General features: G+C 47.4%; 4 protein-coding genes across 4 annotated transcripts; 1 reads left to right on the top strand and 3 right to left on the bottom strand.

Moving 5' to 3' along the window:
* Window positions 1–1,372: 1,372 nt before the first annotated feature.
* On the bottom strand, window positions 1,373–5,846 carry YALI1_B22938g (uncharacterized protein; the record flags this gene model as incomplete). Its single annotated transcript, XM_501029.1, has 2 exons — window positions 1,373–5,645; window positions 5,704–5,846. The coding sequence occupies 2 exons, from the start codon at window positions 5,844–5,846 to the stop codon at window positions 1,373–1,375; spliced, it is 4,416 nt and encodes a 1,471-aa protein (XP_501029.1).
* A 1,904-nt stretch (window positions 5,847–7,750) lies between these two features.
* Window positions 7,751–8,918, bottom strand: YALI1_B22908g (mitochondrial 54S ribosomal protein bL17m; the record flags this gene model as incomplete). The annotated part of the gene is made up of 2 exons (XM_501028.3): window positions 7,751–8,348; window positions 8,899–8,918. The coding sequence occupies 2 exons, from the start codon at window positions 8,916–8,918 to the stop codon at window positions 7,751–7,753; spliced, it is 618 nt and encodes a 205-aa protein (XP_501028.1).
* Window positions 8,919–9,134: 216 nt separating this feature from the next.
* On the top strand, window positions 9,135–9,476 carry YALI1_B22905g (uncharacterized protein; the record flags this gene model as incomplete). Its single annotated transcript, XM_501027.3, has 2 exons — window positions 9,135–9,165; window positions 9,217–9,476. 2 exons carry the CDS (start codon window positions 9,135–9,137, stop codon window positions 9,474–9,476), a joined length of 291 nt encoding a protein of 96 aa, XP_501027.1.
* An 842-nt stretch (window positions 9,477–10,318) lies between these two features.
* YALI1_B22883g (uncharacterized protein) lies at window positions 10,319–11,437 on the bottom strand (the record flags this gene model as incomplete). Its single annotated transcript, XM_501026.3, has 1 exon — window positions 10,319–11,437. One exon carries the CDS (start codon window positions 11,435–11,437, stop codon window positions 10,319–10,321), a length of 1,119 nt encoding a protein of 372 aa, XP_501026.1.
* Window positions 11,438–13,884: the final 2,447 nt, after the last annotated feature.

Below are 13,884 nucleotides of genomic sequence, written 5' to 3'. Positions count from 1 at the left end.
CGATACTTTGATTTGTTCAACGTCCCCAAAGCAAGATTATCCGTATAGCTTTCAAACATCTCTCCATTTTATTGTCTCCCCCAGCAGCATGCTGTTCTTGGTGTAACGTTAATGGAAGTGCCGTGGATGTGTCAGTACAAGTACCGCTATGTACGGGATGTACAAGTAGACCTCTAAGAGTACAAGTATGATTACCCGTGAGTGTTATCTAAGATATTACCAACTACTATCGGAACTTATCTCCAAATACCGTCAATATAGGTCTCTACTTAGTCCAGATCATGTTGTCTAAAAACTTATCAGATAACTCATCACTGCAAAGTGACCCCTCGAACATATGGGGACACAAAGAAAACACGTTACAATTATGAGACAAGGTCACGTTGCAACTAAAGCTAGAAGGTCTTTCCGGGTCTGCGAAACCAACTTCTCAAACCTGCTCTGAGACCAGACTGAACTGGAGAGAGTCTTAAAACGCAGAGAAAAGAGGGAAGACAGCACATCAAACTTCAAGTTGTTGCATAAAACCGAGTACTTGAGAATGTGTTTTTACTACGTCCCATTTAAGACCCCCAATGCTCTCTGCTTGATCAAACTATTCCGCCATTTGCTCTGAACCTCTCCTACTCCTTCAGTACAAGGCCATTTAGGTTGTAACCTTAGTTGTACTGGATCCATGCAGCAGAAACCGTAAACACCTCCGTTGGAGTCTTCGTCTTGCCAGGCATTGGCGTCAAATCAAAGAGCAGCGACCGGATGTGTGGACCTGGAACGCAAAGGACATACGAGTGCTGTAATCGAGAAATACTCAGTCATTTGTCTTTCCTTGCATGTACAGGTACACAGGAATAAGCTGATGCCACATGTATTGTTACGTAATCTCCTAACCAAAACTGGCTCTCAGTGGTTCTGAGATAGGGATTTTATTTTTATCAAAAATAGAACATTTCCAGCATCCATTATACAAGTAATATCTATTTTGATGCCTTCTGATCAAATTTCAGAACACCAATTTCGAAACTGGAACCCTGACATCTATAGAAGTACTTGAACTGTATATGTGCATTGATAAGAATGCATAACCGACGACACTCATCTTCGTTTGAGGAAAACAGGAACTGAAAGTACTTGAACAAGTAGCAGCCTTTGTATTTATAAATGTGCTCGTATTCGCAGATGAAGAGAACTGCAGCTGTGCTCATCAAGAGTCTTTCATGTATCGGGGTTGTCTGTTCACACTCATCTACAAGATACAGTATCTACATAAGTGTAAGATAGTAGTCTATTCAAAAATTTATTATGGACATTAATCCTCTAAGGAATGATTGGTGACCACCTGGACCCCGTCCACAGGTATTCTCCTATATATACATTAGACCTCCATTTTCTCCACACCCCACTTAACACTCAGCTCTTCTGCCAGATCGGTTCTGGCCTTGACCAAGAAGAAGTTGTACTCGGTCTTCAGCTCCGGTCGCTTCTCCAGCTCCTCCTTCTTAGCCTTCCAATGCTCAAGTCCAGGTTTAAGCCACCCCTCCAAACTGCTACCTTCAGGTGCAGGCCCCTCAGCCAGAACGCCCTGGACGGTGGAAAGAAGAACTGGCTCGTTCCTGTACACATTCTGACGCTCGGTAGAGAACAGGAACGAGTCATCTGCAAGGGCAGCATCGATCTGAGACGGCAGAGATGTGTAGCCCTCCAACAGAGAAGTCAGATGAGGTGTAAACTCAACCCGGTTCTCATTGTTGAGCTTCTCCAAAAGTGCCTTCTCAGCTCGTACGTTGGTAGAAGCAAATGGCAGACCACATAACTCCTTGGAAGTGAAATGGGCAGCCATCTCTCGCAAGTTGGTATCGTCGTCAGAGAGATACAGCAACAGGAGAATGTAAGACTGCATGGTCTCATCGGAAGTGTCATTCTGGGTGGACTTGACCCGCAGGTAAGCGCACAGCGATCTGAGCGCAGCCTGGCGAGAGCTGAAAGCAGCAGTTTCATCTGCGTACTTCTTCACCAACGATAACCACTTTCGTGTCTTGGCAGCATCGTTAACTCGGGCAGTGAAAGGCCCCAGAGCTCCAAGAGCACTCTCACTAATGTCTGTAGAGTGTTCATTGGTGTATGAGAACAGCAGAGACTGACAGAGAGAATCTGAAAGAGTGCTTGGGGTGTCCTTCAGCAGAGTAGACAGTAGTCTGAGAGCCGGGCCCTTAACCAGATCACAGTGAGACACTCGGGTGAGATCCCAGAGCGACTCCAGAATAGAGCATTTTGTTTCCTGGTCAAACTCGCCCAGTCGCTCTTCGATAGTAGCAATGGTAGTCTGAACAACTTCATAAGTTGAGTCAGAAAACAGCTGTCGCACGTAAGACACAAAGATACCAGGTCCCAGCCCGGAGTCAGACGAGTACTTGAGCAGAACGTAGACACACTCTTGTCTCAGAACTCGAGCAGCAGCATCCAGCTTTCCGTTGAAGTTCTGTTCAATCTGGGTGAGAGAGAACTGCACCAGACGGCCAGAGAAAGGGGCCTTGGAATCCTTCTGGTAGAGATTCTTGAGAATTCGGAAGTAAGCGATCTGGGTAGCAGGGCAGGGGTTTTGCTTCAACAGAGGAGTAAACAGAGCATAGAGCTTCTGAAGAACTTGCTGAGGAAGCTTCTTGTGTGGCAGCTTGATAGTTGCTCGAGCAAGAGTGGCATCAATGGCCAAAAGACAGCCATGGGTGTAGTTCTGAGAGGTGTCAGGCAGCGTCTCGGCCAGAGAAGAAACGCTGTCAAACAGCAGATCGTCGGCTGTCATAAACGCATAGGTTCGAGCAGCGACTTCTCGAATCTTCCACACCTTGGAGCGCAGACAGCCCTTAATGAGGGTTCGGAACTCGTCCAGACCTTCGTATCCGTTGGTTCCTTCTAGTCGAGACAGGAGTGACAGAACGGGGTACGTAGTTTCCAGAGCCGTAGAGTCTTCATCGAGAGAGTCAACATGGTCTCGCAGATGCTGGAGCAGAATCTCTCGGATATTCTTGTACCGGGTGAAGAACAGACGTGCAGGGACTGTACCTGTGTTATTTCTGGACAGGTTGGAGCCCTCAACAACAGTAGCCACTCGTTTGGTGCCGAACAAACGGTTCTGAAGAGAAGTGTACAGCATGACAGCACAGTTTCGAACGGCCCAAGTGGGTGAAGAGAACCGCTCAATAGACAATTGAAGACCCTCGTCAATGTAATGAGCCGAAGCCTCGGACAGGTCACTTTCAATGAACAGAATTCGCATACAGTTCAGTGCATGGACCTGGGGAATCTGAGCAATCGTAGCGTCTGCATCCAGGGGCTTGTTAGCAATCTGGAGCAGCTCCTCAAAGGTGTGTTTAAGAAGAGGACGATCTTCATCCGACTCAGCACACAACACGCCGGCAATCAAGTAAGGCAGACCTCCACTTCGTCGGGTGATCTTCTGAGCCATCTTCTCGATCAAGTCAATGTTATAGTTGAGCCACTCCTCAGGCTTGCCCTTGAGCGTATCTGTCTTGGCACATCGCTTGCAACAGGCGACAAAGGTAGGGTAGACAGAAGAGAATGCTCCTCGATGTCTGACGGTAGCCAGCTGCTCAATGGACAGATTTCCACATTCGAGAATGGTCTGGTCGCTGATATCCGACACCAGAGCAAGAATAGAGCCCATCATGGCGGTGCTCTCTTTGACTGCTCTCCAGGCATACGACAGAACTAGCTGAGAAGCAGGCCCGTACTTGAGCTCAATATCTTCCACATCATTGAGCTCCTCAGGCACGTTGCCTTCGGGAGAGTCGTCTGTCAGAATGGCCTTGGTCAGATCCCAAGTGTAATGAACGTTCTTAAGAGCTCTGTTCACACATGGAAGCCATTCAGCGTTGTATCCCTCAGCAACAACATCCTCCAGAATGAACCGAAGAGCCGAAAAGTATCCATGAACAGGGTACTCCTTCACTGCAAGAGTCAGATTACTCTCCGCAGTGACCAGAAACTCCTCCACCTTTGTAAGAAGACGCTCAAAGAACTGAATTTGAGCCTGTTGGCCAGTTCGTCCGTACAAATTGAACACAAACTGCGTCAGTCGTGCGCCCGAGTCTCCCTCTCGCCCTCGGATACCAGCCATCATCGTCATGCCTCTGTCAGCTAGCACAGTGATTTCATTGTTAGGGAAACACTCTGTGGGGGACATCTTCAACAGCACCACACACATCTGACGCAGATCCTCGTAATTAGAGGTTACACCGTCGATGAGTCGCTCCACAAGAAGAGGAGTGAAGATCTCAACTTGGAATGGAAACTCCAAGTAATTTTTTCGAATAATGTGCTGGTCTAGTTTCTTATCCAGACCCGAATGAATCAGCATGGGTATTAGCCGAAGAGCAGTGTGGAAGGTCTGGTAAGGAGCACACGGATTGAGTTGTGCTGTGATAAAGTCCACAAGCCATTGGCTATATGTATGTGCTGCCTCAACTTGCACCACGTAATCCTCCATTTTCGCCTGCAGTTTTTCCTTCTCTTCACCCTTGAGCTTCTCCAGTTTCGATTCCATGCGTCCAATATCTCTTTGTAGCGCATAACTGGAATCTCGGACTCTTGTGGTGAACTGTCTCATGTAGGAGTACACCTTGTTTCTGAACTCTGCATCTCCCTCAGCAAACAGGTCAGGAAGCACGTTTCGGAGCACTTCGTAAACGTACGGCTTCACAGCCTCAGATCCCTTGGGTGAGTTTAGCAGCAGAGACAAAGCTGCAGCTCGTAGGGACATGGACTCATGTTGGAGCAGGTTTCGGACCATGTCGACCTGCAGGAACTCCGAGGAACCTACTTCGATGAGACCAATCTCCTGGCCAATCTTCAGACAGCCCACCAGGGCCTCTAATTGAATCTCTGACAGAGTCAAAGCTCGTGAGAGGTCTCCAAAGGTAGACAGCATGAAGACGGGGAAACAGTCGGGGTGGAATTTGAACATTTGCGGCAGGAAATACAGCAGAATGTGTTTTTGAAGTGTCATATCTGTGGTCATTCGCTCTCGAACCGGAGGTGCCCACAGCTCGACCCAATTGGTGATCTCAGAGCCTTCCCCTGAGTTGTCGTAAACATGAGCCTCCCTGATCTGAGTTCGAATAGACGAAAAGATGGCATACAGAGTTTTTCCAACGGGATTGGCCAACGCCACACTTCCCATGACTCCGAGAGCCTCCTCCACAAAATGTTCATCCTGAGCCAGAATGAAGCTTCCTCCAACGCTCTTGGTGATAATCTCCAGCACAAAGTAAACGACTCGCATGGACTTGGGCATCTTCATTACCCGCACTGCCCACACGCCAATCATTTCGGTGACCATTTGGGCTGGCAGCACCTTGTAGGCCAGTGCAATGATCTTTCCAAACATGTCCTTGAGGGCGTTTCCCAGTGCCGGGTTCGCGTCTGTCCAGAAGTCGCACACAAACTCGAACAGCTGGTTGATTTCGGTTATTGTCACAATCTCTGCCAGATCCGCCCCCTTATCCACACTCTGTGTCGCTCGCTGGATCGATATACTGAGACAGTCGGTGGCCAACGTTCGGTATGATCCCACGCCTGTTGAGTTGACTGCCGAGTCACACAGCAGCGGGAATAAATGTTTAAATGTGTTTCTGGGTTAGTCAGAGTCCAAAACACGGGTAGTCTGTCACTCCTCCACTCGATACTCACTCCTGATCCTTGGAAGGCTTTTTTCCAATCAATGCCTTTCTCAGTCGCGGAAGATCGTCTTGCGCAATCACGCCATCCTCTAGACGAAGCTCCAGGCCATCTGGTAGTTCGCGCAGAGCGCAAACGTGTTGTTGTGGGTCCATGACTGTTATTGAAGATGTTTCTCTGGAGTACAATTTTTGTGACCTTCACCATGTCCGTCGAAAAATAAGATTCGCTGTGTCCGAAGCCGTCTTAAACTCTGTCATGTGATGAGGAGAGGAGAGGAGAAACCAGAAGAATGATAACTAGATCAGCCAGAACTTACGTAGCATGAATTCACAACTTACACCGCCTCCTGCTGGGCTCCTTAACCTATATCATTCCATGTTCCAAAAATAGAAGAATAAGGTCGGCTGACCAAATAAGGTTTCATGCACTGTGTTTTTTTTTTGTAGCCCCTAACGATGAAAACGGTGGCTGCTATCGTAGTACACGGAACAGTGCGAGTACCACTTGTAGTGTCAACGGTTTATCGAACGAAGGCAGGGCGCCTGGCATACGGCCGAAGGCTCCTTGTGCTATGCTTTCGATTCCCACCTCAATTCCAATACTTGTTGTAACTGTATATCTCTAACCCATAATTACCCCTACCTTTGATTCTAATTACTGTTTATACGGAACTTGTATGTGCTCGTACTGTACATACCCGTACATGTCTGGATCTTACAGTTCAAGATCTTTCTTGAAACTCTTTTGGAGACAATATATCTGAAATGTGAAGGCGTAGAGACTTTGAAATGAGCCATTGCTTCCACCAACCAAGCCCCACCACAACTTTGCGAGCATCCCTAATTTTACCCCTTTTTCAAATACGATGATGAACGATGGACGGCTTCAGATACAGAGTTTAGATCTGATCAAGGGCTGGAGATAGTTATATAAGGGATGAGCTATGGAAGAAGGAGTGGGTGGCAACACTGTGTACGAGTTAGGCCTGGTGGACATCTTTAGGAGGGATCCAATCTCGATAATCCGCCATTCTATAGCCATAGTAGTGGCTATGCCTTCCCATCGGCGAACACGAAACCCCGGTCCGAAACTCTAGAAACTATCACGGAGAAATGTGGCGTTCACTTCCAACGGCCGCACTCTTACAGAATGGGCTCGCAATATGATTCAGGGGTTGATAATCGGTGGTCAGAGTCCAGTCATATGATGAGTACTTGTACGAGTACTGTACTCGACACTACCGCTCTACAGCAGCTTAAAACCCGAAGAGTAGTGCCTCTCGTGCGCTACTCCAGATGTACAGTAGCTTCCAATAATCTGAGGGAGGGGCTTCGATAAAGCTGATGGAGCAAGTATAGGGCAGTGCAGTAGCAACATAGACCTCTGCTCCATTAATTTCACACAAGCAGAGAGCACCGGTACCAAGAGTGTTCCCATAATAACTCCTTATGACTCTCCAACATTTTTGTACCATCTCAGACACCACTGAGTGTGCTTAGTCTGACTCCACTAAGGAGAGAAGGGTTACAGGTATCGTAGGACACACCATTATATCCCCCTATATTTAACTGCTGAGTTAGATAATCGCTAATTCTACGTCTTAGTTAATCAGAGAAATACATTTCATATTCGTACGGTACACCCGTACGAGAACATCCCCAATGATTTTCAACATTGAAGCGATGCTAGAAAGATGAATGGGAATCGTGATGTACAAGTACAGTACATACTGTTAGTTAGTTCTAACGATACCCACTGACTCTCCACATTCACATTACATATGAGATACACTCCTCAACTCACATACTAATGGTCCACAAAACAGCCTGTTGTCTGTGATCAAATGAGAATTACTCTACAAGCCCCACCACAAGAATCTTCCTCAGCTGGATATACAGTATGACATAATTAGCCCTAACCTCCCAGTCGCTGACTCTCTCTGACTCACTCGGTAACGGTCACTTGTTCGTATATTTACAATTCATCAACTATTTCTGTTGAGACCAAGTAGGCCTCCTTTTGGATTTTCGCTCCGCTCAAATCCCACGTATGTACATTAAAGCATCTTGGGAGGAGGACAATGCTTGTATCCCTTGCCACCGGAACCAGCCTTCTTGGGCAGAGGTCCGGAGCCCTGGATCTTCTCTGGAACAGGGTAGAACCGCTCAGTCATTTCCTTGACGGCCTCCTCAAACTTGTCGGCTCGCTCGGGAGAGCCCTGAGTCACCTGTTGGACCTGGGCCTTGGTCTTGGAGTCCACGGGCAGACCCTGCTGTCTCAGACGAGCCACCACTCGAGCAGCCATCCAGAATTTGTACTCTTTGTTTCCGTCAACCATCTCGACGACAGCCTGGGGCGCATTGTCTCCCAGACGGGGCTCCAGACGGAGCATTCTGGCGTAACCTCCGTTTCGAGACTGGTATCGGGGCAGCAGGATCTCCTGGATCTTCTTGACGCTGTTGGGCAGGTCGTTGAGAGTCTTCTGATAAACTCTGTATGCGTCGGGAGTGACGCCCTGTCGCTTCGCGGTGTTAACAATCTGGTCGAATCGCTCAACTACTCGCTTGGCATGCTTTCTAGTGGTAACAATGGACTCGTGCTCGATGAACGAGGTCATCATCTTGTTGAGACGGATTGCGTCTTTTCCAACGATTCTGGGTTAGCATGGAACTAAGTGGCCGTAGGTCACGATCGAACAGTATCCTCATTTAACCGAAAGTTACCACGTCCTATCAACTGAACAATTTCACAACATGAAATCCGAGTTCTCTTTGACGCCCATCTCGGGTGATTTCAAAACTCTCTCAAAACGCAGAGAAGAGCAGAGAAAATGAGACAACCAAACGAAGGAACCCTTCATCATGCTGACCAAGCACCGAATTACTTCCTACTTCTGTGACGTCTTTGGAACGTCCTCAGGTGTGGGGTTGATGTCGATCATGGATCCCTTCCACCACAGTACAAATCTTGTGTTTTTGGTCAAAAAGGCACAACTCGTAGTCATTTCTGCTTGGAATAACAGAAACGAAGCCTCTAGTCTGTTTCACACACTCATCCAGTCACACACACCCTCATAACCACACCTGATCCGTCCATCCTTTCTCCCACGCCTCTGTTGTTCAATTTTCTCTTTCCGGGTTTCTCCTCAAACCACGTGACTCGACAAAAACCGACGTCACCTTTCACGCATCTCTCCACACTCACCTGTTGATATACTTGACCATGTCGTGCTGAAAAGTTGATGGACAATATCTCTCTCGAAATGTTCGGTCCTGAAAAGTGCAAAAACCTTGTCCAATTTGTCACTTCGGTTTACTAAGCATACTTACATAAGCCAACTCTCTTTTTCTACCTCCCAAAGCGCGAAGTTTATTGGCGCAACCATCATCCATCTAAGAGATCACAGCCAACCAGCAAACAACGACACACACAACACAAAAATGGGAGGCAGAATAATCGGATTTCTTTCAGGTGAGTAATGGACTAGTCAGCGCAGAATTACACACCAGCTTACTAACACAGGTGTCCTCTTTTCGTCGTCTTTGGCATACCTCACAGCTCTGGAGTTCAAGCGAAACTCGGCAGCAGTCTCTGTGGTTCTCCATGACTCCAAGGACATTCTCGACAACCGAGGCAAGAAGGTTCTTCCACCCCCGCGAAAGCTCGAGTACGACACCCGAGACGACGTAGCTGAGACCTTCAAGGATCTGTGGAACGAGGAGATTATCAAGGGGGTTAACAAGGTGTATGATGTTGTGTTCAACTCCAACATTCAGAAGTAAGGGATCCCAACCGAGCATTCTGGACTAGAACAAAATCATATATTTGGGCAATTAGTCGGATGAAGAAGGAGACCAATTGTGTGGACAAGTAATAGAGCATTTGCAATATGGAGCGAGTGGAGTAGTGTTCGTGTGGAAGGTATGTCGGCGTGCCGGAACGTGTAGGTGTGTCAGAAGGGTTGTACATGTGTTGGACAGGTTGTAGACACCATCACAAAAATGATGAAGACAAACATATTCTTGGAACTGTAGCTTGAGAATGCGTTAAAAGACCAGGTTGAGATGTCATACAGAAGAGCTGGAGCTACACCATGGTTGAAGACAATGCTAAAAGCGCAGGTAGTAAGATGAACAGACAGTCATTCTTTCAGACCGAAACTGCTCTATAGGTGTCTGGAAGTTCCCAGACAAGCAGAATTTACTACTTACAAGCGATACGTGTCCGAGAGCATGGGTGAGCTGCGGTACATTCTATACATCCGGCGTAAGAGAGAAGCAGCTGTTTCCAACTCCAAGGTCTTAAATTGGGTCAATCCACCTTCTATTTTGAAGCGTGCATTAGACCTCTATAGAATCTCTGACTATTTTCCCATTTCAACTTCATCCGTACCGCCTCCATTTCTTTGATTAGCTATGAATGCGCGAGTCTTCAGCCTGCTGGAACTTGTTAGATGGGTTGTATTATGTGTTTGAGAGAACTATCCACACCGAATGAGTGTTGTTCTTGATACACACTGGGGATAATGACTTACTTATTTCATGGGGAAATATCTATTCCACGTGGGGAAGACTTATTTCATGAGGAAATACTTATTTTAGAAAGAGCAACGGCTGGATACCGCTCACTGGGGAGTAGGGTTCTCGCTGCCGACGCCTCCTCGCTGGTGCCGGGTCACATACTCGGTGTTGGCGTGGAAGTATTTTCGCACATCTCTGTTGACGAAGGCATTCCATACAGGCGAAAAGATGCACATGAAGATGGCCAGGGGAATCTGGAGCAGTGAGAAACTTCGAGGCGACGAGGAGAGAGCAATGGACTGCAGAATCCAGCCAATGAGGTCGGTGGTGATCATCTGGCCACCTTTTTCCATCTGTGCAAACACAATTTTCGCACATTCTTCAGCTGATATGGCCTGCGAAGGTCCCTCGATCTGTCGGGTAATTTCGGGTTTGGATTTGTTCTCCTCCTCGAATCCCTCCGACTGGAAGTTGCCTGGGAATACTCCGACCACACGGATGTTGAACGGTAGAGCCTCCACTCGCAGCGAGTCGATCAGCGACCGAACAGCAGCCTTGGAGGCGCAGTACTGTCCGTAGCCCAGCAGGGGGTAGAATGCGAGCACCGACGAGAAAATGGCGACGTACCGAGGGTTCTTCGGACTGATGGGCTCCTTCGCCATTCGGGTGGTTCCAGCATGCACAAAGAAGAGCGCAGATAAGTAGTTTGTGGAAAAGGCTCTGGCCAGTTGTGAGGCCTTGAAGTCGAGAATGAAGCCCGTTTCGGCAGCTCCAGCACACGAGAAAATGACGTCTGGAGGCGCAGGCATGGTTTCTTCCGAAAAAACCCGAATGGCCTCTTCCTCCTTGGTCAGGTCCGCGGAAATGTACCGGATCGTCTGCCCCTCAAATACGGGCTCATGCTTGGTGACAATCTTCTGGACCTGAGCCTCCAGCTTGGACACTGTTCGAGACACAATAACCACATTGGCTCCCTTTGTATAACACAGCTCAGCCAGAGCCGCTCCGGCTCCCTGAGAGCCTCCACTGATGACCACCTTCTTGCCCTTGATGTCCAAAACACGTCTTTTCGGCGTTGCCAGAATCACTGCGATTCGAGCCACGACCAAAAAGCCCAGAACGGTTGACCAGAACGCCGTATGCGACATGTTTTGCAGCGCGCTCACGCCCTCCAGAATACTGTGCGTCACCTTGTCGGGAATCTCCGATATCGGGAAGATCATGAGTGTGTTAACAGGGGGTGGTGTTGTCAATAACAGCTTGGATGGCAGCCTACCGGTTGTATACTTCAATAGTGCGTATCTCGGTTAAACTTGCCTGTTGCAGCTGTGAGAAAAGTCGTGTAATGTAGCGTAAAATGGCGGGGGTCCAAAATGTAGACCTGGATGCTGAGATTGAAGTTTGAGGGGCCACACAACGCGGGGAAGATACATATATCTACTCCATCACGTGAACAGCGTGCTTTTTTCCTCTTTCCTTTTGTTTATTTGGGTAACTCACTTTTTCGGATTTGGCGCGATTTGTACGGCATCTGTTTTTTTTTTGCCTCTGGGCCTGCATCCCATACAAATGGGGATATGGGGATATGGTCTCTACTGCGACATTGAGTAATCATACTAGCAATTTAAATGGTACCATTTTGCTTTGCAGACGGTATAGATTACGAATCTGCTTTTGTATAGTCATTTTGACCTCCGCTTATCGACTTATCGAGGGTATTGCTTCCAACCCCAAAGTTCAGGTTCAAGGCTGAAAGAGATTACCGTTTTGGCTCTCTTTTGGAATGCCGGAGGGCGTCAGATGAACGAGCATGGTTCTTCAGATGAGAGGGTGAGCTGAGCAAACCAACGGCGGTTGCTGTTTTGGGAGCGCCAAGAGAAAGACAAGACCGCCAAGCTCGTATTTGGGAGACGGATCTCCCATGCTGATACACCACGCACGTGCCATGGCAGAGACGGGCTCATATGAGTTTATGAGCGGACACTTATCAAGGTATAAGCGTGCGGGAGTATGTGAGATGGAGGTCTACCTACCGGTAAATACTTGAGGGAGGTGGAGCACGGGTGTCAATACGTTTAACTGTTATCGTGACAGACGACGTGATCTTCGATGTTGTGTACACCAAGAGTGATCTTTCATCTGGGCCCTCCTATACTTGATCTCGGCTTCTCACGATATCCATCCAGGGAACCTCGGCAAGTATACCCACATACCAGTACAAGTACAAGTACATGTACAAGCATGTCTGATCGCTCCTCGAAAGCCAAAGTGGCTTGTACATTATCCCCGGCTAAAGTCCGATCGGGTCGGAGATAGCGTGTGGGCACTACAAGTATATCAGCTTGTACTGCAAGTTACAGCATACCAGTACCTAGCACCAGCTAGGGAAACAGACCGACCGAGCTAGGAACTACCGCAGCATTTCGTCAGGCCATTTACTTCTACTCCAGGCAGCATGAACCAACTACAGTACATTCGATTGCTACTTGTACGTTTCAATCCCATGACCAAGCTTATATCACGTTATTTGGAGCTCTGCTTAAAGTCTGGATGTTACTTCCACCCTGAGCGTGATCTGAGAAGCCGGTGGAATATGCAACAGCGTCCTAATTATAACACTGGTAACACCATGTCTGAGCTTGGGGAGAATAGACATGATGCTATAGTATGTACATGGAAAGAAGGGTTTAATGACATGCTGTAAAACAGCTGAAGGTCAGATAAAAAAAATTGAAGGCGGATCATGTGAGTAGAACTTCTCCGAATCGATAGTTGCAACAGTACATACGAGTACGCGAGTTCTGTAGCGACTACTACTGTATGATCCATGTTGGCGGCTGCAACAGATATCGGTGCTTCTCTTCAGACTCTATAAATCAAAGAGATGGGTGTAAAAACAAGACCGCATCACACGCATTATCTTTGGTCCATATTCATTTAGAAATACACGCACTGATACTTGCACTGATACTTGTAGGCATCTATATCATGAGGACATCTGAAACATTATTACATCTATTGTATTCCGTGAAGTGTTCACTTAATACCTCTACTTATATATTACTTAGTTAAGCAGGTGTAATTCTACTCTACTTAATCAATAAGGCTGATCTTCAACTGACATCAAGTAAAATGATCATCTCTTTCTCCCAGTTCGAATCTCAAGAGACATTCATTTTGCGCCAGTTTTCGGTCGTTTTTCCTGTATCGTACTCCAGATTCCATTAAGCTCGGAGTGCATTGGTGTGATCAAGAAAAACGAGGGAGTTACAGAAAAGCGAATAACTGGGGGCAGATAATTTGAAGAAGTTACGATATGATACTACGAGACTGATATGGTTGTACCAATCTTTTAAAAAACTCACCTCCCCCCTAACAATCTTACACGTCATGTTACACTCCTTCAATTCCCATTCGTCCGCATTTTAACCTTTGCCTCTCCACAATTTGTATTGGCTGATTTGGGGATTGGGAGATATGAAGATAGCATGTTCGAAATGAAAGACGACGGGCCATGAGCGACCTGAACACGCCAGGTGGATGTAAGAAATGATCTTGAGTTTCGAGCGACGGGGTGGAATGAACCACAAGGTATTTCGACGGTCAAAATACACAGACGCAACGAATGACATTCTCTCTCCGTATGCAGTAGGTGCTGTAGCTAAAGGGA

The sequence above is a fragment of the Yarrowia lipolytica genome, chromosome 1B (genome assembly GCF_001761485.1).
Source record: "Yarrowia lipolytica chromosome 1B, complete sequence".
Taxonomy (NCBI): domain Eukaryota; kingdom Fungi; phylum Ascomycota; class Dipodascomycetes; order Dipodascales; genus Yarrowia; species Yarrowia lipolytica.
This window is presented reverse-complemented; position numbering and strand designations above follow the sequence as displayed.